Source organism: Rhinatrema bivittatum, chromosome 6, assembly GCF_901001135.1.
Source record: "Rhinatrema bivittatum chromosome 6, aRhiBiv1.1, whole genome shotgun sequence".
Taxonomy (NCBI): domain Eukaryota; kingdom Metazoa; phylum Chordata; class Amphibia; order Gymnophiona; family Rhinatrematidae; genus Rhinatrema; species Rhinatrema bivittatum.
The window spans coordinates 206,233,117-206,256,724 of record NC_042620.1 but is presented as its reverse complement, the minus strand read 5'-3'; the positions used below and the strand labels follow the sequence as shown (position 1 = coordinate 206,256,724).

Sequence of the window (23,608 nt, the reverse complement as noted above, 5' to 3'; positions counted from 1 at the left end):
CCTCTCTGTGCCTCCCTGTAGTGCCCCCAGTCAGGATTTTTGGTGTTTGGGTAAGTTTCTTTTTGCAGTCTGTTCCACCTGTGGTGGCAGTGCCCGTTAGCCATCGACTCCCTCAGCCAATTATCGTCTTTTTCTCTTTTTTGTTTCACCCGTCATGGGTGCCTCTGGTTTCTGCCGAGGACCATGTGCCCAGATGATCCCGAAGGGATATCTGCTTTGACTCGATAAGATGGATCACCTCTTTGAGTCTAAGTCCAAGGCATTGGCGGCATCAGCATCGAAGGAACTCTGAGCTGCACTGATGGACACCACACTATCGATATCAGCGGAACTGTCTCTACCATCGACATCGTAGTGGATAGGGGCACCTGAGAGACAATTGTTGATCTCTGGGCTGAGTACATCGGGTTAATCGTCCTGAACCTCAGCACCAGGGTAAGACCAGGCCAAGCATTGTGGGAAGACCAAGAAGCATTGGCCCTGGTCCCCCATCGATGCATGTTGCCAGGCATGGGAATGCTTCAGCTTTTGTTGCAATGCCTCCGAAGTGAACCCGTGGCGAGGAGTGCCCATTCTCAATTGATGCTTGGGGTCTGTGACAGTCTCCCCCAGTCCTGGTGCCTGTCAGATACCTCTCGAGATTCTGAGGAAAATCTGGCCACCCCTCCTTCCTCATTGGCAATGTTTGACTGAGGAGCTGGAGCATCGAGTCTAGCTGGCGGTGGAGCGGATTCTGCAAGACTTTGGTCTTGTGGCACTGACGGCACTGGAACCAGTACCACTTCTGGAGAAGCTCAATATGCTTATCGGTGAGTTACCGACCCACCTGGTATCTGTTTCTGGGACGGCACTTGTCCCCAGTAGAGCACCAAGTCCTCCCCCTATCGATACAATGGTAGTCACCAGTTCTTCCTCAGCGAAAGCTCCGCTGAGGCCTATAGTCCCCTGTCCAGGTCCATCCATGCTTGCATCTCTGGATATAGACCGAGCACCTAGGACCCGATGCCCTATTGTATACAGTGAGGATGAGGGTCCCTATGACCTGGGAAGATGATCAGACTGAGTCCTCCGAGGATTCAGATGGGTTCCTGTCAGACCCTTCTTCTCCAGATGAGTGAAGGAGGTCGCCACCTGAGGACTTAACCTTTGCAGGTTTTGTGAGGGTGATGGCAGAGGGCATCCCATTCCAACTTATGACAGAGGAGGATGCCGGGCACAAATGTTTGAGATTCTCCAGTTTGTGGAGCCTTCTAAGGAGATTGTGGTGGTCCCGGTACACGAGATCCTTAAGGAGTTGCTGAGAATTTGGGAAAACCCCCTCACAGTGGCTCCCATTAATAAGGGGGATGGGGTTTAGTGAGGCAGCCTTCTGGATGATGTAATCGATGGTGATAGAATCCGCTCTTGGACCCATTCCTTGGCATCCCCAGAGGAGGATCACAGAGCAATAGATGCTCTTGGTAGGAAGGTGTTCCAAGATGCTATGCTTAATACCCACATCGCTGTCTACATGAACTCCCGGGATATCTGGAAGCAGGTGCAGGAAATGGCTGAGCAGCCGCCTCAATAGCAGGAAAACACATCGCTAGTGCACAAGGGTCTGGAGTTTGGGAGACATGAGGTCCATGTGACCTACAATGTTTTCGAGATGACACAGAGGGTCTCTGCAGCTGGAATCGGCAGCGCCTGCAAAATGGCATGGCTGCGGGCCTCTGATCTCTTCAGAGATTGGGTGACTGATGCTCTGGTCCAAATTCAGGATCACCATGAGACCCTCCAACCAACTCTGCCAGTACTCCGGGCCCATCCTTCTCTCATCTGGGAGGCCGTCGAGCCCAGGCCAAGGAAGTCAGTCTTTCACCAAAGGAAGTACTATTCTCTGCCTCGTGTATCCTGTCCACACGATCAGAACTCCGGCTGTCCCAGGCAGCAGAGAGCTCCCAAAGCCCAGCCAGCTCCTCGGTGGGCCAAAGGGAGTATAACCCAATTGCCCGTACCCAGGCTGCAGTTCTTTGCAAACAAATGGCTGTGTAACCTCTGGCAAGGGTCTTCTGTACATATATCCTCAGATTCTCTTAGTGGCGAAGACTCTCTTGAAACTTCACAAGGACAAGGGGGACCATGATCCTCATAGCTCCTCATTGGAAGAGACAGGTTTGGTTTCCACTCCTGAGGGATTTGTCCATCCAGAAACCAATTAGTCTGGGGACATCTCCAGATCTTATGACGCAAGGTCAGGGCAGGCTGCGGCATCCCAACCTCCAGGCCCTGTCACAGCCTGAATTTATTTATTTAGCAGCTTTTTTTATGCCGGTATTCGTGGGTACATCATATCAGTTTACACATAACTGGAGGGAATACAAAATGTTGAATATTGAAAGGCTAAATCTGCAGCCGCTTGACCTTTCTCAGGATGTATCTTGGGTCCTGATTGCTTCTGGAAAGCCTTCCACTAGAAAGTACTATAGGCTCAAGTGGAGGAATTTTTCCATATGGTGTGAGTAGTAGGCCCTAGGTTAGTTCTCCTGCCCCACACGAAAACTAATTGATTATCTTCTACACCTTTTGGAGGCTAGCTTAAAAACCAACTCCATCAGAGTTTCTTAGTGCAGTTGGCGCATTCCACCACGGTGTAGATCAGTGATGGCTAACCTATGACACGCGTGTCATAGGTTAGCCATCACTAGTCAGAGGTGACACGCCGAGCCGTTTTGGCTGACACGCGCAGCGTTTCGAGGATTATCAGGAATTTATTTTTTTTTATCGGCTGCGCCGAGCCTTTTCTTTTTCAGCTGCGCCGAGCCTTTAAATGTGTTTTTTAGTTTCCCCCTACCCTCCACCAATGCCCCCGGGCGCAGGGAGGCTCATGCGTCGCAGCGATGAGGCTCAAGACAACGCGCTGATGCTCCTCCTTCCTGCCTGTGCGGCCCCGGAAGTAAACGTTGCCGGAGCCGCGTGGGCAGGAAGGAGGAAGCGAATCAGCGCGTGCAGAAGAGGAGCCGCTGCGGGTCGCTGCGAATCCCAAGTCGCAGCGGCCCAAGAAGAGGAAGAGGCCCGGTAGCAGGGCTGCCGCGGCCCAAGAAGATCAGGGCCGCTGCAGAGCCCAACCTGCGGCGACCCGCGAAGAGGAGGCCCAGAGGTGAGAGAGAGGCTGAGGGCCCGTAGAGTGCGTGCATGAGGTGAGTTGAGAGAGAGGACCTGAATGTTTGCAGAGACAGCATGTGAGAGCCTGTGTGTGTGTGTGTGAGAGAGAGAGAGAGCATGTGCCAGTGAGAGCCTGTGTATATGAATGATTGTATGAGAGAGCATGTGCCAGTGAGAGCCTGTGTATATGAATGATTGTATGAGAGAGAGCATGTGCCAGTGAGAGCCTGTGTATGAATGATTGTATGAGAGAGAGCATGTGCCAGTGAGAGCCTGTGTGTATGAATGATTGTATGAGAGAGAGCATGTGCCAGTGAGAGCCTGTGTGTATGAATGATTGTATGAGAGAGCATGTGCCAGTGAGAGCCTGTGTGTATGAATGATTGTATGAGAGAGAGCATGTGCCAGTGAGAGCCTGTGTATATGAATGATTGTATGAGAGAGCATGTGCCAGTGAGAGCCTGTGTATATGAATGATTGTATGAGAGAGCATGTGCCAGTGAGAGCCTGTGTGTATGAATGATTATATGAGAGAGCATGTGCCAGTGAGAGCCTGTGTATATGAATGATTGTATGAGAGAGAGCATGTGCCAGTGAGAGCCTGTGTGTGTGAGAAAGAGAAATGCATGTGAGAATGAGAACCTGACTGTGTGTTTGAGGGAAGAAGATGGAGAAAAAAGAAACAGAAAAAAAGACAATATAAAAGGAATTGGCAAAAAAATAAGAAAGGGAAGGTGAAAAAAAAAGCCTGTGACCAACCAATTAGAAAACTAAGATCAGACAGCAAAGGCAAAAAAAAAAAAATGTACTTTTTAGTGATTGGCACATGTACTCTTTGGGAATGTGCAAGAATAGCACTTTCTCAACGGATCTCACAATGTACGAGATCAGCATGGAGAAAGTGGAAGCCCACGGGGCCTGCACAGAGGAGGCAGCAGAATGGACTTTAGTGTCAGTAGCAGCAATCGGCACCTCCCCGATAGCCACGCGGCATCAGTGACAGTGGCAGCAGAGGATTGAGAGAGGTTCTGAGGTTGCTGGCAAAAGAAAGAGAGGGGGGGTCTACCTTTAGTGTGTGAATGTGTATGAATGGGACTCTACCTGGGGGTGTATGTGTGTGAATGCATGGGTGCCTGCCTGGGGGTCTGTGTGTGTGAGAATGAATGTGTGCATGCCTGGGAGATGGGGAGGGAGTGTTGTGAACATGAATGGGAGCCAATAAAAGAAACCGACTGACAGATGAAGTTTGTAACGCTTGCTTGGACTTGAAGTGTACGAAATACCAACCTTCAATTGAAGATTTAGCCAATGAAATTCAGCAACAAAAAAGTCACTAAGCAGGTAAGGTAAAGAATTATTTGTTTTTGCTTTATTAATAAATACAGTATATATATTAAAATTATAACTTTGTTGATTAGAGCTACAAATATCACAAAATTATGGATTTTTCTAGAAGTGACACACCACCCGAGTTATGCTCGGTTTTTTTATGAATTTTGACACACTGAGCTCAAAAGGTTGGCCATCACTGGTGTAGATGGTATGTCCTCTCTACAACCTATAGTTCTACATTTCATGCGGGGCCTGCTTCACTTGAAGCCTCCCGCTGTGTCTTGAGTCCTCAGGGTGTTAGCTTAGCTGATGAAAGCTCCTTTTAAGCCACTGCTCTCCTGTGACCTGAAGTACCTGATCTGGAAGGTCATAAATTTGGTGGTGGTCTCTTTAGTGCACAGGGTCAGCAAGCTCCAGGCCTTAGTGACTCATCCACTTTACACTAAGTTTTATCATGACAGGGTGGTCTTGCATACACACCATAAATTCCTACCTAAGGTGGTGACTGATTTCCATCTTCCATCAGTCAGTTGTCCTGCCAGTTTTCTTTCCCAGGCCCAATTCACATCAAGGTGAACGAGCACTGCTCAGTTTGGACTGCAAGCGAACCTGAGCCTTCTATCTGGAGCGGACAGAAGCCCATAGACAGTCCACCTAACTTTGTTTCTTTTGATAAGAATAGGTTGGGTGTTGTCAGACACTATCCAGTTGGCTAGCAGATTCCATCTCCTCCTGTTATGTCCAGGCGGGACTGTGTCTTGGGAGTCATGTCAAGGCTCATTCTGTCAAAGCCATGGCAGCGTCTGAGCAGTTCCCGTGGAGGATATCTACAAGACTGCAATGTTGAGTTCCCTCTACACATTCACATCATATTTCTGTCTGGATAGGGATGGCCGACCCGACAGGTTCGGCCAGTCTGTCTTCTAGAACTTGTTTGAGGTGTAGAACCCAAGTCTGCCAACCTAGGGCCTGTTTGGGTTCTGCCTGTCTCCCCCTTTGTTACCAACGGCATCAGTATTATGCCTGTTGGCACTTGTTTGGGTGTCTGTTGGTCCCCCCATGTGTGAAGTCTACCATCTTGCTTGTCCTCTGAGAAAACAGAGTTGCTTACCTGTAAACAGGTGTTCTCTGAGGATAGCAGGATGATGGTCCTAATGAAACCCCGCCCACCACCCTGTGGAGTTGGGTTTCTCCTAATTTTTTATTTTATTGTAATTCTGCGTTACGAGACTGAAGCGGAACCCAGTGTGGACACTTGGTATAGGGCATGCTGGGCATGCTCAGTGTGCTTTGTCAAGCTTTCTTGAAACTTTGATATGAAAAACATATCTGGTTGTATCTGATGTTAACCATGTGTGCGGACTAACATCCTGCTGTCCTCAGAGAAAACATGTTACAGGTAAACAACTCTGCTTTCTCCTTTTTGTTGGAAAGCATCCCTTAGCCAGGGATTCCCATTTGTTTGTCGGATTCATCATGCTTGTACACAGAAAACTAAGTTGTATAGTTGTAACAGGTTTTCTCTGTAGACAGCTGGATAATGAGCCACACGTTCCTTCATGCCTCCCCTTTTCACAGTAAACTTCAGTCCTATTCAATAGCCTAAAGGGAGATCTGTTCAATCTGGGCTGAGTGGACAGTTAGGTTATGCCCAGAAAAGACTTCTAGGCTTTTCTAAGCTTTGAGAAATTCTCTCTGTACTGTCAAGTGATGTCAACCAGTTGTGTGACTTATTATGCTGTCCACAGGGTGCATGTTACAGAAAAATAATTTCTCAGCCAATTAATGAATAGAAATGTCAATAAATAAAACGAACTAATTCAGCAACCACACTATCACATTCAAGAACTTACATAGCTGTATACATTCACTTATACATTTTAAGCAGAAACTTTAAATAGATACCTTACAAAGTGTTTTCTCTTTAGTGGCAGCTCTCGCAGAAGAGATTACTATGATCGTGGCTATGAAAGAGGTTATGATGATCGTGAATATTACAGCAGTAGGTCTTCATACAGGTGAGGAATTTTGTACATTTTGGCATTATTGACGCAAGAACTATTTAAATGGGCCGCAAGATCTGCATTATTCAGATGTTCAGTATTAAATTGGAAGAACCATGTTAAAATTGTTTACCAATCTGAAAAGGATGCTACATACAATCTTAATAAATAGTGCTTATTCTCATTTGAAAGTCTGCTGGAAGTTATCTTAAATCCCACTTCTTTGATTGCCAGGAGCTGTAGTGATTGTAATCACAGTTCCCTGTACCTACCAGGATCAGATGCCAAGAGATGTCAAAGTTAAACTTTATTAGAATGGAGACAAAGATATGTTTGTGCCCGACTCAGGCAGAGTTTCGCCCCACACCGGGGCTGCCTCAGGGGCTAAAACAGATAAATAAAATCAATGTAAACAATACAGGACATACATAATTAATCAATTTTTAAAAATTAAAAAATATAAATTGTTTAAAACATTAATATGTGTAAAAACAGGTAACACGTATGAGAACAAAATCATAAACACTAAAACTGATGCAGACAGAAAGATGGAATGAAACAAAGCAAAAAGTACAGTGCAAAAACGTATCTTTTACCTGTGTATGTAGGTGAACAATATATGTACCAGATTGTTCATGCAATCATTTTAAGAATAATCTAGTGGTCAGGTGGTCTGCAATAAATTATAATAAAATGAAAAAGAGAAACACTAAACTGAATGGTTAAAATTATACCACTAAAAAATGCAAATAAAACTGAAAAATAAATGGAAAATGAATACTAAATCAAAAAATATGTAACTAATGTCATAGATTGAGACTGGCAAGAACAAAAAAGATGTTTCACTAAACATACTGCAACATAGAAGCAAATGACTCCTAGTTAAACACAGGTATATAAATACTTCTCTAAGGTATTCCTTTTGTGCACTGACTGGTTAATCCTAGCTTGCTTCCTTAAACAAGCTACTAGCAAAGTGGCACAAGAATAGCTTATACACTTGAATTTGGAACTAACTCTGCTTAGCACTATGTAAATAATGCCGCTCTAGGGAAAAGAGAGAACAACCGTGTGCACTGTGTGCTATGTGGATAATGCCACGATAGATGTCTCTTTGCTTTGAATGCTGTCCAAATCATTTGATTCAAAAAGGGACAAAAATATACAAATAATGTAATGAAAACACTGCGGTGAAAGCTACTTCTTAATGCCACTATCTAAAAAGGTTAAATACAAGCGCGGGACAGCGAAGTAAATTGTGCATGGATAAGAAATAAATAAATTTAAAAAATGGTTACTCCTCTGTACCTCTATCTGTGGGTCGCTGAGGGATAGAGAGAGAGAGTAGGACTGAAGCGGAGGCTATTACCTGTTCTTACAGCCACGAACCTGGTGAGCGTGAGGAAGAACAGGCTGAAGCGGAGGTTTTTCCCGCTTCCCGCAGCTTTAAACCTTGCCTGTTTCTCGCATTAAGAACAGCTGGTTCCCTCGCGGCTCCTTCGGGGTTCCCCATGCCTCGCTCGTCCAGGTGCTGCGCTTGTGGAGAGCCCGGGTCGAGGCTCTCCCGCGAGCGGATTTGGAGGGACCCTCTCAACCGCCGGGCCACTCTGGTTCTAGTCTTCTGGCACGCCTCGATGCTCAGGGGCCGGCCCCGATCCTGCTGACCACGGGAACGGTGGCCATTTTGTCTCCAGACTCTGCTGCTCCAGTGCTAACAGGAGAAGAGCAGGATGCTCCTTTTTCATCTCAGCTGCTGGTTTTGAGCCTTTTCTCTGTCGGGGGGGATCTTCCCACTCTTCCTCCATCGGGGCCACCTCCGTTTTCCACGGATTTTGTTCTCCTGCTTCACAATGCTTACCTGGCCAGAATGGGCCAGCACCAGGAATTTTTGGCGGGACCTCCTCCTAAGGTACCCAGAATGGCTGATTCCACTGAGGTCTTGGGAAATGCCCAGACTGTGGGGAGTGCCCAAGGGTCAGTGGTCCCGGGACCAGGGGGTACCTTGGACCACCTCAAGCGCTCAGAGGGTCCCTTTGGTACACACCTCTGCGGGGGGGGGGGGGGGGGGGGGGTCTGTTCCTCAGCAGGACCCAGATCCGGATGAACCTTCTACGGCTCAATTGGAAGGGGATGATCCTAGAGTCCTGCGGATCTTCCAGAGGGATGAGCTGGACCCCCTCATTCCACATATCCACCAGTGAAGAAAGGGGACCCCCTTCTGGCTGGTCTACGTCTGCTGTGTAGGTCCTTTCCTTCCCATCCCACGTTCCTTCAACTGTTATCCAGGGAATGGGATTCTCCGGAGACCTCCCTTAAGGTCGGCAGAGCCATGGATAAGCTATATCCTCTCCTGGATGATTTCCTGGAGCTTCTTAAGGTTCCCAAAGTAGATTCTGCAGTCTCAGCAGTGACAAAAAGAACTACCATTCCAGTAACGGGTGGTGCAGCCTTTCAAGATCGAAAGCTGGAAGTTTATCTTAAAGAATTTTCGAGGTGTCCACCCTGGGGGTCTGGGCGGCCATTTGTAGTTCCTTCGCTCAGCGTGCAGGCCTCCGCTGGCTTCAACAGCTGCTCAGCTCCCAGGAGTTGCCTCCTGAGGAAGCACTTCAGGCAGACCACCTGGAGGCCATCATAGCATATGGAGCAGACGCTCTATATGACATTCTGAGAGTATTGGCCAGATCTATGGTTTCGGCAGTCTCGGCTAGACGCCTCCTCTGGCTTTGCAACTGGTCGGCGGATTCTTCCAAGTCGCAGCTGGGATTCCTACCCTTCAAGGGCAAGCTACTATTTGGGGAGGATCTGGACCAGATTATCAAGTCCCTCGGTGAGAATAAGGTACACAAACTGCCAGAGGATCGTCCTCGTTCTTCTAGGTCTTAATTCCACTAGAAGCCGATTCAGGAATCAACGTCGTTTCCGCCAGCCAAGGACTGCAGTTCCTCGTTAGCCGTCCTCTCGTTCTCAATCCTGGACTCAGTCCTTTCGTGCCCGAAGACAGCCCCGCTCTGGTCCGGCCCAGGAGACGTTCTCCAAGTCTTCACAATGAAGCTATGCCGGCCCGATCCCCAGGATAGGGGGACGTCTCTCCCTTTTCTACGAGGAGTGGGTCAACATCACTTCAGATCAGTGGGTCCTGGATATTCTAAAACACGGCTACAAGTTATAATTTGCCGCTAAGAGACAGGTTCCTCTTCTCTCCATGTGGCCCAGTCCAGAAACAACTCGTAGTCCGGCAGACACTCGACAGGCTTCTGGCTCTCGGAGCGATTGTAGGCTGGGGACATTATTCGGTATACTTCGTAGTCCCCAAGAAGGAAGGTTCCTTCCACCCGATCTTGGATCTCAAGATGGTCAACAGAGCCCTCAAGATTCCCCACTTTCGGATGGAAACCTTGTGCTCCGTGATAGCGGTGGTACACTCCGGAGAATTTTTGGCCTCCCTGGATCTGATGGAAGCTTGTCTACACATTGCCATCCTCCATGCACATCAGCATTTTCTGCAGTTCAAGATTCTGGGACAGCATTTCCAGTTCCAGGCTCTACCCTTTGGTCTTGCGACCGCTTCTCGAACCTCCACGAAGGTGATAATAGTAGTAGCTGCCGCTCTCTGGAGGGAGGGAGTCTTTGTGCACCCATACCTAGACGACTGGCTCATTCGGGCAAAGTCCTCAGCCCAGTGCCACTGGGCGGTCGACAAGGTGTTGACGCTTCTTCGCTCCCTCGGTTGGGTGGTCAACTTCACCAAGAGCAGCCTTTCTCCATCTCAGTCTCTGGACTTCCTGGGGGTGCATTTCGACACAACGCTGGGCAAGGTGTCTGCCCCCGGACAGGGCTCATACACTCATAGCTCAGATACAGAGATTCATCGGTCTCTCGCTTCCAACGGCCTGGGATTACCTCCAGGTCCTGGGATCCATGGCTTCCACCATCGATCTGGTCCCCTGGGTGTTTGCATATATGCGTCCCTTACAGCGCGCCTTGCTCTTCCACTGGAAACCGGTGTCTCGGGACTTCCAAGCCATCCTTCCTCTCCTGCAGGGAGCCAAGGACAGTCTCTCGTGGTGGTTCAACCTGTCTCATCTTCTCCAGGGTGGTTCAACCTGTCTCATCTTCTCCAGGACATCCCGAAATGGGTAATAGTCACAACAGATGCCAGTCTCTCTGGCTGGGGAGCAGTGTGTCAGATGAGTTCTGCGCAAGGGAAGTGGACACCGATCAATCGCTTGGAGACCAGAGCAGCGCGTCTGGCATTGAACGCTTCCTACCACTCGTCCATCGTCGCACAGTCCGAATACTCTGACAATGTGACCACTGTGGCCTACATCAATTGCCAAGGGGGCACGAGGAGTCAGCATGTCTCTCGGGAGACAGACAGATTGATGGCGTGGGCGGAGATTCATCTCTCCCGCCTAGTGGCTTCCCACATCGCAGGCGTAGAAAACGTTCAAGCTGACTTTCTCAGTCGGCATCTAGATCCCGGAGAGTAGGAACTCTCAGAGGAGGTGGTGAATCTCCTGTTCCACAGATGGGGGACCCCCTATATGGATTTAATGGCAACCTCCCAGAATGCCAAGGCAGCTCAGTTCTTCAGTCGCAGAAGAGTACGGCACAGAGGGATTGGATGCCTTAGTCCTCCCCTGGCCCCGTCACGTTCTCTTCTATGTGTTTCCCCCTTGGCATCTGGTGGGCAAGGTGCTCCGAAGAATAGTCCCACCAGGATCCAGTAATGCTGGTGGCACCGGAATGGCCCTGTCGTCCGTGGTTTGCAGACTTGATCAACCTCGCAGTGGATGGACCTCTTCGTCTGGGTCACCTTCCACGCTTGCTGCATCAGGGTCCGGTATCTTTCGCCCAGGCCATTCGCTTCTGTCTTGCGGCCTGGCTTTTTAGAGGTGCCGACTGAGACGGTGTGGATACCCAGAGGCCGTTATCTCTACCCTCCTCAAGGCTAGAAAGACGTCTACCTCCATCTCCTATATCAGGGTATGGAAAGTTTTTGAGAACTGGTGTGCCTCCATATGTGTTACCACGGACCGCCTCGGTGGCTCAGATCCTATCTTTTCTTCAACAGGGGCTGGACATGGGTCTGGCCTTCAACTCGCTGAGAGTGCAAGTCTTTGCCCTAGGCGCTCTCCTTCATCAACAAGAGGGAACTTCCCTCTCCTCTCACCCGGATGTCATCTGATTCCTCGGGGGGGGGGGGGGGGTGAAGCACGTGAAACCCCTGGTCCACGCTCTTTATCTTTCGTGGAGTCTCAATCTCATTCTCCAAATCTTGGTCAGTCCACCCTTTGAATCCATGTGTTCCGCGACCCTCAAGGATATCACTCTGACTGTTTTCCTCGTAGCTATCTGTTCTGCCCGCAGAATCTCGGAACTTCAAGCACTCTCGTGCAGAGAGCCCTATCTTCGTTTTACGGATTCGGGAGTTTCCTTGCACACTGTGCCTGATTTTCTGCCCAAGGTGGTTTCCGAGTTCTACTTGAATCATACGGTAGAACTTCCATCCTTCTCAGCGGACGCATCGGCAGATCTACGCAAGCTAGATGTCAAGCGTATCCTCATTCGCTATCTGGAAGTCACTAATGATTTTCGCTTGTCAGACCATCTTTTTGTTCTCTGGCATGGTCCAAGGAAGGTGGCCAAGGCATCAAACTACCATTGCTTGCTGGCTGAAGGAGGTGATCTCTGTGACCTACATTGGAGTGGGTCGACCACCTCTGGTGGGTGTCAAGGCCCATTCTCTTTGAGCTCAGGCTGCTTCCTGGGCGGAGATGCAATCTATCTCATTCCAGGAGATTTGGCGAGCAGCAACTTGGAAATCGTTACATACCTTTGCTCGTCATTATCGTCTACACATAGTCACCTACCTTTGGCTCTAGGGTCATTCGAGCAGGGCTTTCTGGGGCCCACCCTACGTAGGGAAACCTTGGTACATCCCACTGTCTGGACTGATCTGGTACGTACAGGGAAAAGAAAATTATTCCTTACCTGCTAATTCTCGTTCCTGTAGTACCAAGGATCAGTCCAGACTCCCTCCCTGACTGTTTTATTGGGTTTGGGATTGCCTCTCTGCTCAAATTGTTCTTCAGTGCCTTTTTTCCTTTGGCTGGTTAATGGTTCATTCTGCAAGTTTGTTGTTTGACACTGTTTTGTGCCTTTTGCACACTGTTATTTGTTTCTTAATTCTATTCTTGATCCATCCTGATTTTCCTCTTTGCCTTGATATACTCCATACTGAGGATTAGTAGAGGGTGCACTACCTTATAAGGAAGCATCCTTCAAAGTTCTATTTGACTCCATTTGCTGGAAGTGGGGAGATAACCCACTGTCTGGACTGATCCTTGGTACTACAGGAACGAAAATTAGCAGGTAAGGAATAATTTTCTTATAGTTCCTTCCCTCCACATGCTTATTCCCATCCCCTCTCACTTCTCAGTCACCTCCTCTCCTCTAACCCTTCACACCCTCCCAGTTGATCCCTCTTACATCCCCAGTGATCTTTCATTCCTGAACATACCCAGATCAGTCCAGAAAAGTGGGTTGTGTATTCCTACCAGCAGATGGAGTCAGATCAAAACTTTTCCGTCACAGCCAATCCCTCTGCAGCTGATCCAACCTTCTTCCAGCTCCTCCTCCAAACATCCCTCTGGCCAGGGTCAGCGCCACCATTACTTTTGGACCTCAGGCCATAGGTGGATGACTGAGAACAGAAGGCAGGCTGATGGCAGGGGCAACATTTTTTTTCTTGGGTAGATTTAGTGGTGTGTTTGAGAGATGGTGGCAACCTCCATCGGCATATGCACATTCAGCCTTCCCCTTTCATTATGGCTGGTCCAAAGCCTGTCTGTGATGTGTAAACAGAATATGCTTTAGTAATGAGTCGGCCCAGGGTCTGTGAGCCAGTGCAAGCTGTCAAACCCTGCAGTGGTTCTAGTGCATTCACACAGCAAGATGGGGCCACTCCAGGATCTGTGAGTATGCCGGCTCACAGGCCCCATTCTGCCTTCCCCCTACTAAAGTGCCTTGTGCCTGAATAACAAGCACTTGGGGTCCCCATTTGGAGTCCACACCCACATTTTGGGAAGCCCTTGTGTAGAATATATCCAGATCCACCTAATCTGTGGAATTGCTTTTAGATATCTTTTCCAAGCCTTTTTGACATTTTAACTTTGCTCTTAAAGATAAATTTCCTGTTTCCTTTAACAACTAATTCTTTGTGTATTTTGGTAAATTTATGGTCTCAGAGGCAACTGACTTGAATTTTAACCCATGTATACCATTTGTGTATTTGTAACTTATTAGAAAACTCACTTGGTTCTTTATTTTCAGAGGTGGAGGTGGATGGAGAGGTGCCCAAGACAGAGACCAATTTTCCAGGTATATAAAGACGTATAGAGAAGTGACATGGCTGTAGGTAACTTGCAGCTCTGACTAAATCAGATGAGTGGATATTGGAAAAATTCAGGTTGCCACTAACCATGGAAGATGAGGATGAAAAGGAGAGAGGCTGAAGTGGGGGGGGAAACAGTGGGCATAGAAGTTTGACTTAAGTTCTAGAAACTTTGAACATACCCACTGGGCATGTGCAGCCTGCTATGTATCCACACAGGGGACCCCTTCAGTCTCTTCTGCAGCCCATTGGTTGCAGATCCCCTCTCTCTCTCCTACTTGCTGAAGGTGTTTTTTGCTTCCTGTGGGTTCCAGTCTTCTCTCACCCCTTTAGTTTTTATTAGGCTTTTTGAGTATTTTAAGTTTTGGGTTTTTGTGGTCATGTAGTGCCCTGGCATTGGTTCATCAAGGCAGCATGAGTTGCTGTTTTCCCAAAAGTCATTTGATTTCACTTTATTTCTATTGATGTCATACAATGAAAAAAAAAATCAGTGTGATATGTTGTGTGCTTTGCCTGGGGCCCAGCCACAACATATCTGCTACTGACCCCCTAGAAGGGCTTCTTTCTTAGCCTGACCTCATGGAAAAACACTTTGGGTATCATACGTTTGGCCTATTGGTATTAATATTGAGGGACCCAGGAGATGCACAAACAGCTTGTGATGTATTGCCATGTAACAGCTTGTTACACAAGTACATACCCTTTGTAATACAACTTACCACTCACACTCTTACCCTTCAATCACTCACATACACAAAATTGGCACCTCTCTGACTCTCAATCAAGTGCACGAACAGTTATTCTGTCTTGCACAAATACATTTTGGAAATATATGATCCAATATAAACATCACCTGTATTTTCCAGTTCTGTAAGTTTTTTTTTTTTGTTTTTTTTGGGGGTTTTTTTTGTTTTTCTAACCTTGTGACCATACTATTATGACACAGACCATGTTGCTACTAGTTGTAGAGAGCTAGATTAGACAAATATTCAGTGAAGGCTTATGAACTAGGTTTGCAATATTCTGGAGAGAAGATGGTAGTATTTTTAATTGATTATGGGTATTTGTGATGAGTACTTGAGAATGTACTTTTCTTTAAAGCAGGGAAAGTATAAATATTGGGTACTTTTAAACAGGAAAACCAGAATGAAAAGCTAGTAAAGCCCTCTGTTTTCTTTAATACTTAACAGGAGAAGATCTCCATCTCCTTATTACAGTAGAGGAGGATACAGATCCCGCTCCAGATCCCGCTCATATTCACCTCGTAAGTACAAACTTAAAATCTGTTTCAAGTCTGTTTTGTATGCCCTGTATTTTTATTTTTGTCTTTTGATATGCTGTAATATGTGCAACCAAATGGTGCTGTCACTTTGTAAATATAATTCAGCATCCTATACATTTTTAAGTCATCTAATGTATGTAGTCGAGTAACCTGGGAAATGAGTTCCAATAAAGGCAAAAGTAGCCCATGTGCCTTTAAGTAAAGAGCAGACTGAGTTAAGATTCCAAACTATCCCTGTCATCTGAGAATTTTGTAAATACAAACAAAAATTACCTTGAAATGTTTGTATTCACATGCCAGAAGTCTAAAATAAAGATGGGGGAGAATGTATAGCTCTGAAGAAGTGGACATAATTGGCATCCTAGAGACCTGGTGGAAGGGTAACCAATGGGACAGGGCAATGCCAGGGTACAAATTATATGGCAGTGATAGCCATAGGGAATCAAATTGGTGGAGAAGTGTGGCGATATATATTAAGGATAGGATAGTCACACAGGATAAAGATCCTGCCAGAGACCAAATGCTCTGTGGAATATCTATGGATAGAAATTCCATTTGTGATGGGAACGAGTATAGCAGCGGTAGACTACCATCTGCCTGGACAGAATGGACAGACCTGAAACAAGTGTTCTTAGAGGATAGCAGGATGCTAGTCCTCAAACTCGCCCACCTTTACATGCCGGGCTATATCTGATGTTACTTCCTGCTGTCCTCGGAGAACCCTTGTTACAGATAAGCAACTCTGCTTTATTTAAACAAAGTATGGCATATTCCAGGAGAGTGTGATATTACCAGCAATTCTGAGAGCAATAGAGTAAATAGATTGCCTTTTCCAGTTTACACTGCAGTGAGCCAGTTTGCATAACTTTTCCTAATTGGTTGGCATAATTTCATCTTGTGAATGTTTATAGCACTGGGATTCTTACAAGATGTGATTTATTTTTTTTTGTAAATTTAGCCCAGAAGGTAGAAACCAAACTTATCGCTGAAATTTGACATACTTTTTAACTTCTAACATACATTCCAGCATTTCGGCATATGCTAGCATGTCTGCAACCTTGAGTAGTATAACAAGTCTGATCAATGCAGTTTCACAGTGCAGTAATGATAGCATTATAGGAAAAGCTTTTCAAAGCACTGCACCATTATATTAATATTAGTTTCTTAGTCTCATGAGTTATAAATTTCACCAGTATACTTTCAACCCAAAAGCCTTGTTTCACATACCTCCCAGTTCCAGTGATTGCTCCCCTCCACATTTCAATAGTCTGGGTGCATGATAAACAAGTAACCTGACAGGTAAAATTTGACAATCCAACTGTATCCTCCTCTCCTAATCAAGTTTCTGTAGTACTTAGTATCTGTAAGACATTTTATTGAATAAGATTGTGGATCAGGTGCACCTTATTACTATTAGATTGAGCATTAGGACCTACCTTTATTAGATTTCTGGAATTATTGTGTTTAGACCAGTGTGTACGCAAAGATACCTTTCTGTCTTTATTTCTTGGTGATTGTCTTCATGCTTATACCACTCCAATTGAATGAAGAGACAAGACGAATACATATTCTTGAGCACACTTAAGAGAAATAATCCCAGCTGCACTCGGTCAACAAATCCCACCTTTATTTATCAGGGCTACCTCACTTTGGAAGTCCAGTACCCTGCACAGGTTATTACTGCTCCCATGTAACCCTTCTACTTCACCAACCAAGAATGACTGCCATCAATTATTACATTATTCTAAAGGACTTGCCAAAGGTATATGCCTCCTTTGGATCACTCTTTAGCAGAAAATCCTCCAGCAGTTCACCTACTACCTGGAATAATCCAATGTTTGAGCCCCAGCTGTGCTGGAAGTATTGTCACCTGTGGTTGGGCACAGCAACCTAAGGATGGCAGACTTGGATGTAGTATCTAGTCCCACAGCATTAGCCTACTGGACTCAATGTGTAGGCATGTCTTTTGTGGGGGGGAGGGCTGGGAGGAAAGAAGAGCTGCCCTACACATACTTTTCATCTGCAGAAAAGAACCATTCTGGATTTTCACTATTAAGCCATGTTCATCCATATACTTAGTAATTTGTTTCTTAATAGCTTCCACCATTTTACTCTGTACTGACATCTGTTTGCAGTTTCATATTTGAATTTTCAGAATTGTATGGTAAATACCATCTAGTCCTGGCGATCAGGCCAGTGAAACAAAAGCTATTTGACTTGTCATTGTAATGCATTTTTTGGTTTTTTTTTTCTAGGTCGCTACTGAAATATAAGGAATACAGGAACCTCCAGCCCCAAAGTTGGATTTGAATTTGTGAACAATTTTGTGAACTGTAACTAGATCACATTTTCATTTTGTATGAAGATTGCTCTGTGGAGTGTAAATTGCTGTTCTCGTTCTGCATAATTGTTGGTTTTGTTCAGACTTGTTTTGACATTGTTGGCATGTATTTTTTATTTTTTACAATCTGAGTTCACTGCTGAGAAGTTTCCATTGTACAGAACTGATGAATGGTATTTTCTACTAACTCGTAGATTATTCAAAACTTCAAAGGCTTTGTAAAAATGCTTTTAGATTGACAAAAGCAACAATAAACAACTTTGATTTTTACAGTGGGAAAAAATATCTTGTCTGAAGTACAAAAGCCTTAAACATGATACAGCTATCTAGTACATCAGTCACTTTCCTCTGCGATGGAACATGCCTTTATCTACAAAATACCAAGGCTACATAAATATGGTCAGGCTCAAGTATATTTGCCTCTATCCAAGACATAATTGCAAAAGAGAGGTCAACTTGCACAATGCATATAAACCTACTGTTAATGCTTTGATTTTTCACTGTTTTGTAACTTTACATAGAAATGTGATGGTAGAAAGACCATACAGCCTATCCTGCCCATCCACACCAACTATTCAGCTTTACAATTCCCTACCAATATTCAAAGGTATTTAGTTGAGTTTTTTAATATTGAGCCACTTATCTGGCTAAAATCTAGCCAGATTAGTAGTCTTCCACCTAAAATAAAGCCAGATATAAAGCTAACCTAGCCAAATTTCATTTCTATCTGATTAGGTTAGCCAGATAACTTTAGACCTCCCTCAGTGAGATGAGGGCCTTCCAGTCTTTTGCACCAAGTGTCACATGTATGATTTTTTTTATCAATTGGTGAGAGGTGGTATGTGTGCACCTGGTGCAAAGAGCTCTTGGCTCTGAGAACTAGCCCAATCTCTGGCAGCTAGAGTGGTAGACCTGGAGGAGCTGAGGCAGAGAGGTATATAGAGGAGACCTTCAGGGTCATAGCCAATTACCAACTCCAGTCTGGCAGCCTGGTGCTGCCTTGTTGGTGGAAGGTCATCTGATTGGACAGCATCCCCCTGATATAGCAGGAAGTGATCTTGTGACAAGGCCCTGCTTTCTCAAGCAGTGCATTATCTTCTCATACCAAGAACGAATCGCCCAGGAGCAGTTAAGTTGGCCGCCATAGTTGGTGATTCAATTATTAGGAATGTAAAAAGCTGGGTGGCTAGTGAATTTGAGGAACACTTGGTAACTTGCTTGCCTGGTGCGACAGTGGCAGATCTCCCATGTCACCCAGGTAAGATTTTAGACAGTGCTGGGATGAACCAGGCATAGGATGGTGTGGGAGGGAAGGATCTGGAAACCATGTTTAGGCTTCTAGGTAGAAAGTTGAAATCCAGAACCTCCAGGGTAGCATTCTCTGAAATGCTCCCATATGCAGGACCTCAAGAGGTAGGCAGACAGCTCCGGAGTCTTAATACATGGATGAGACAATGGTGTAGGGGAAGAGGGATTCAGTTTTGTAAGAAACTGGGCAACTCTTTTGGGGTGGAGTCTTTTCGAAAAGGATCGGCTCCATCTGTGTCAGAGGACAAGCAGGATGGTAGTCTTCACATATGGGTGACATCGGATGGAGCCCAATGTGGAAAAACTCAGTTTCTAGAAATTTCACTAAGCACACTGAGCATGCCCTATAACCACGTATCCACATGGGGTCCCTCTTCAGTCTTTTTATCCGTGAAGCTGTTAACCTCTCGGTTTGATTGAGCTGTAAAAACTTGGCTTTTTGCCTTGTAGTTTTTCGCTATCCCTTTTCTTCGGTCCATCTCCAGGACCCTCTCAGTGCCTCCCCATAGTGTTCCCAGTCAGGGTTTTTGGTGCTTTGGGTAAGACTTGCTTTTTGGGGTCAATTTCCCCGAGGTGGTGGTGCCCACCGGCCATTGATGTCTGCTGCCATCGTTCTTTCAGCCCTTTTGTTTGGCCCTGTTATGGCCATGTCTGCTTTTCGCCGATGCCCCTAGTTCTAGAAGACCATGTCTATCACTGATCCTCATGAGGTGTGTATCCTCTGCCTGAAGGCATAGCATGATGTCCAGGGTTGCCGCTTGTACACTTAGATGACTCCGAAAGGACATCTGCTTTGACTCGACAAGATGGATGAGCTCTTCAGGTCAAGGAAGTCCAAGCCACCTACATCAAAAAAGACCTCAGAGCCACACCAATGGACACCACACGGTTGACATCAGCGGGACCGTTGTCCATCTCCTCCAGGCCAAGGACACTGGGTTCGTAGTCTTCAATTTCAGCACCAGGGAAGGCTGAGGATCAAGGGAAGCCTACAGCATTGGTACAGGTCCCCATCTACAGTGCCAGGACAGGGATGCACCAGCTTTTGCTGCGATGCCCTTAAAGCGACTCCGTGGAGAGAACTGCCTATCCATCAATGCCCAGCGTTTGCCACGGTCTCCACTGGACCTGGTGCCAGTCACCAATCTCGCGGGCATCTCTTCTTCCTCCCAGTTGGTGTTTTCATCGGCAATGTTCAAGGAGGAGTTGGTGTCCAGCTGGCAGTGGAGCGGATGCTACAGGGCTTCAGTCCTGTGGCACAGAGCCTGTGCCACCTGTTCTCGTACTGCTTAAGGAAAAGCTCGATCTGCTTGATGTTACTGACCCAGCTGGCATATATGGATATATAGTGGTTGTTGCTGGGCCCTCCGAGGAAGAAGCTCCACCAAGGCCAGCAGAGATGCTGAGGCCTGGAGTCCCCCCTTCCAGTTCCATCAGAGCCTGCACCGCTGGAAGTAGGCCGAACACCTAGGGCCCCATCCCCTGTGGCATAAAGTGTGTATTTGGGTCTGTATGACCTTGGGGGGGGGGGGGGGGCTGATCAAATGGAGGACTCGGATGGCCTGTCACAGTTTGTGAGAATGATGGCGAAAGCCATACCATTCCAGCTTTTGACAAAGGAGGATGCCAGGCACAAAATACTTGAGATCTTCAGTTTGTGGAGCCTCCTAATGATATCGTAGTCCTGGTGCACAAGATTCTTAAGGAGTTGCTGAGGATTTGGGAACACCTCCTCATGGTGCCTCCCACTAATAAGTAAGCAGACAGAATTTACCTTGTTCAGAAGGCTGCCAGATTTGATAAGCATCAGCTGCCTTACCTGTTGGTGGCTGAATCCTCCCTCAGTGGGGCCAAGCACTCTGACCCATTCCTCTGTGTCCCCAGGAAAGGACTGGGATGGAAGGTGTTCCAAGGTGCCATGCTTATTGCCCACATTGCTTCTACCAGCTCTACATGAGCCAATACTCACGGAACATATGGAAGCAGGTGCAGGAGGTGGCTGAGTTGCTGCCTTAACAGCAGGAAGACACCCTCATGTTGCTGGTGCATAGAGGTCTGTGCAACCTATGATTTCAAGACTGCATCGAAGGTCTCTGCCGTGGGAATTGGCACCCACAGAATGGCATGGCTGAGGCCTCAGATTGCCCACAAGGAGGTACAGGAACGACTCGCTGACAAACTGTATACTGGAAAGAATCTCTTTGAAATTGGACCACTGCATCCCTCACCCTAACTCTGGGACCATCATAAAACCCTCCAACTCTGCCAATACTTAGATCTATTCTCCTCCTCCAGGACGCTGCCGGGGCCAAGGAAGTCTTGCCAAAGGAAGTACTATCCTCTGCCTACTCAAACCCGTCAACACCATCATAGCTCCAGCAGCTGCCCCAGGCAGCAGAGAGCTCCCAAGCCCCAGCCGGCTTCTCAGTCAAACCCAGGGACAAGGTTTTGATTGGGCTGCAGGGAGCATAAACCAGTCGCCCATACCCAGGACAGTTGGGGGCAGGCTGCGGTTCTTTGCAAACCAGTGGCTCAGTGGGTTCTGTCCATTATCCATCTGGGTTACCAAGTGAAATCTAGTGGATGTCCTGCCAAATTGCCTTCCATGCCCACATTGGGGGCCAGTAGTGCATCAGGAGATACTACGAATAGAGCTCTTCTCCCTCTTAAAAAACCAAAGTGGTCGAGCCCATGCCACCAAGAAAGAGGGTGGGGAGTCTACTCCAGGTACTTCCTGATTCCAAAGAGACCAGGAGGACTTTGTCCCATCCTAGACCTGAAGGCCTTGAACAAGTTTCTAAGAAAAAAGCTCAAGATGGCTTCCCTGGGCACTGTGATTCCCCTTCTGCAAAAGGGACTGGCTATGCTCCCATGATCTAAAAGATGCATACAGCCATATCATCTTCCCAGGTCCACAGGAAGGTATCATACCTCCACAGATTAGGAGTGCATGCTTACCTATATCTGGACGATTGGCTAGTCAAGAGCACATCTCAGGTGGGGTCCACAAGGTCCATGCGCTTGACAATTTGTGTTGGAGTCATTAGGGTTTTTTCTGAAATACCCAAAGTCCCATCTCAGTCTGTCACCTCAATTGAACTTCATCGGAGCCCTGCTGGACATGGCTCAGGCCAAGGCTTTTCTGCCTTGCCAGAGGGCCATAGCCTTGGTGACCATTGTGGCAAAGATTCAACAGATCCAGCAGTTATCTGCCTGGCACATGCTGAGACTGTTGGGCCACACATTTGCAACCATCCATGACATTCCCTTGGCATGCTTGCATGTGTGCAGAGCCCTATGGAGCTTGAGTCAGTGGTGCCAAGCTATTCACAGCCTCCAGGATTGCATCCAAGTCACCCTGTCTCTGAGGGACTCCTTGTCCTGGTGGTGGGTACTTTCTAATCTGGAACAGGGGATTTCCTTTCATAGTCTCTACTCTCTAACCAGGGATGTATCCACCCTGGGGTCGGGAGCTCATGTGGATGGGCTTGGCACTCAGGCTGTGGTCCACTCAGGAATGTTCTTGTCAAATCAACTTCCTGGAGTGCTGGACAGTCAGGTACATGCTAATGGCTATCACACACAAAAAATTGTCCTGATTCAGTCAGACAACCAAGTGTTGTAAGTCAACAAGCAGGGAGGCATGGGATCTTACCTCCTGTGTCAGGAAGTGGTCCAGATCTGGTCATGGATCCTGACTCACAGGATGGTGCTCAGGGTCATCTACTTCATCGCGGACAGGCTTAGTTAAGCCTTCAGTCCACATGAGTGGTCCTTGCACCAGGGCGTAGCATATTGAATATTCTGCTTCTGGGGGAGCCTGGACATAGATCTGTTTGTATCCCCCTGCAACAAGAAGGTACATCTGTTCTGCTCCCTGTCCAGGTCAGATGGTAAATTAGCCTCTGATGCCATGGCCCGTCATTGGGGCAAGAGTCTCTATGCATATTCTCCAATTCCCTTAGTGGCAAAGACTCTTGAAGCTTTGTGAGGGCAAAGGGACTATGATCCTCATAGCCCGTCATTGGCTGAGACAGGACTGGTCCTGCGAGAGTTGTCCATCCAGGAACCTATCAGTCTGGGGACTTCCTCATATCTCATCATGCAAGATCAGGGCAGGATGTGGCATCCCATCCTCCAGACCCATTACTCACAGCCTTGTTGTTGAGAGGTTAATCCTGCAGTTGCTTGATCTTTCAGAGGTTGTCGCGGTTCCTGGTGGTTTCTAGAAAGCCTTCCACTAGAAAGTCCTATGGACTGAAGTGGAGGAGGTTTTCTCTGTGGTGTGAGCAGAAGACCCTAGATCTGTTCTACTTCTCACAAACTGCTTGCTTACCTACTATACCTGTCAGAGGCTGACTTGAACTCTAATGGAGTTGGTTTTTATCTTGGTGCAATTGACGAATACCACCATGGTGTAGATGGTATGCCCATCTCTGTACAGCCTATAGTTATATGTTTCATGCAGGGCCAGCTTCACTTGTAGCCTCCCTAAGGCCTCCTGCTGTGTCTTGGGACCTCAGCATGGTGTTAGCTAATAAAAGCTCCTTGTAAGCCACTATGCTCCTGTGACCTGAAGTTCCTAACCTGGAAGGTCATATTTTTGGTGGCAGTCACTTCAGTACATAGGGTCAGCGAGATCTAGGCCTTGGTGATTTATCTACGTTCTACTGTTTTATCATGATAGGATGGTCTTGCATACGCATCCTAAGTTCCTGTCTAAGGTGGTGACTAATTTCCATCTTAACCAGTTAGTCGTCCTGCCAGTTTTCTTTCCCAGGCTTCATTTGCACCAAGGTGAA

General features: G+C 46.9%; 1 protein-coding gene across 3 annotated transcripts in view; it reads left to right on the top strand.

The window, feature by feature from the left end:
• TRA2B (transformer 2 beta homolog) overlaps positions 1 to 17,770 on the top strand; it is a 98,449-nt gene extending 80,679 nt beyond the window's left edge. For all 3 annotated transcript variants that reach the window (XM_029606481.1, XM_029606484.1, XM_029606482.1), the window contains 4 exons: positions 6,405 to 6,494; positions 13,815 to 13,862; positions 15,066 to 15,139; positions 17,413 to 17,770. In XM_029606481.1, coding sequence (XP_029462341.1) covers positions 6,405 to 6,494; positions 13,815 to 13,862; positions 15,066 to 15,139; positions 17,413 to 17,423 — 223 coding nt within the window. In that variant the 3' untranslated portion in view covers positions 17,424 to 17,770. The remainder of the gene's footprint in view (positions 1 to 6,404; positions 6,495 to 13,814; positions 13,863 to 15,065; positions 15,140 to 17,412) is intronic.
• Positions 17,771 to 23,608: the final 5,838 nt, after the last annotated feature.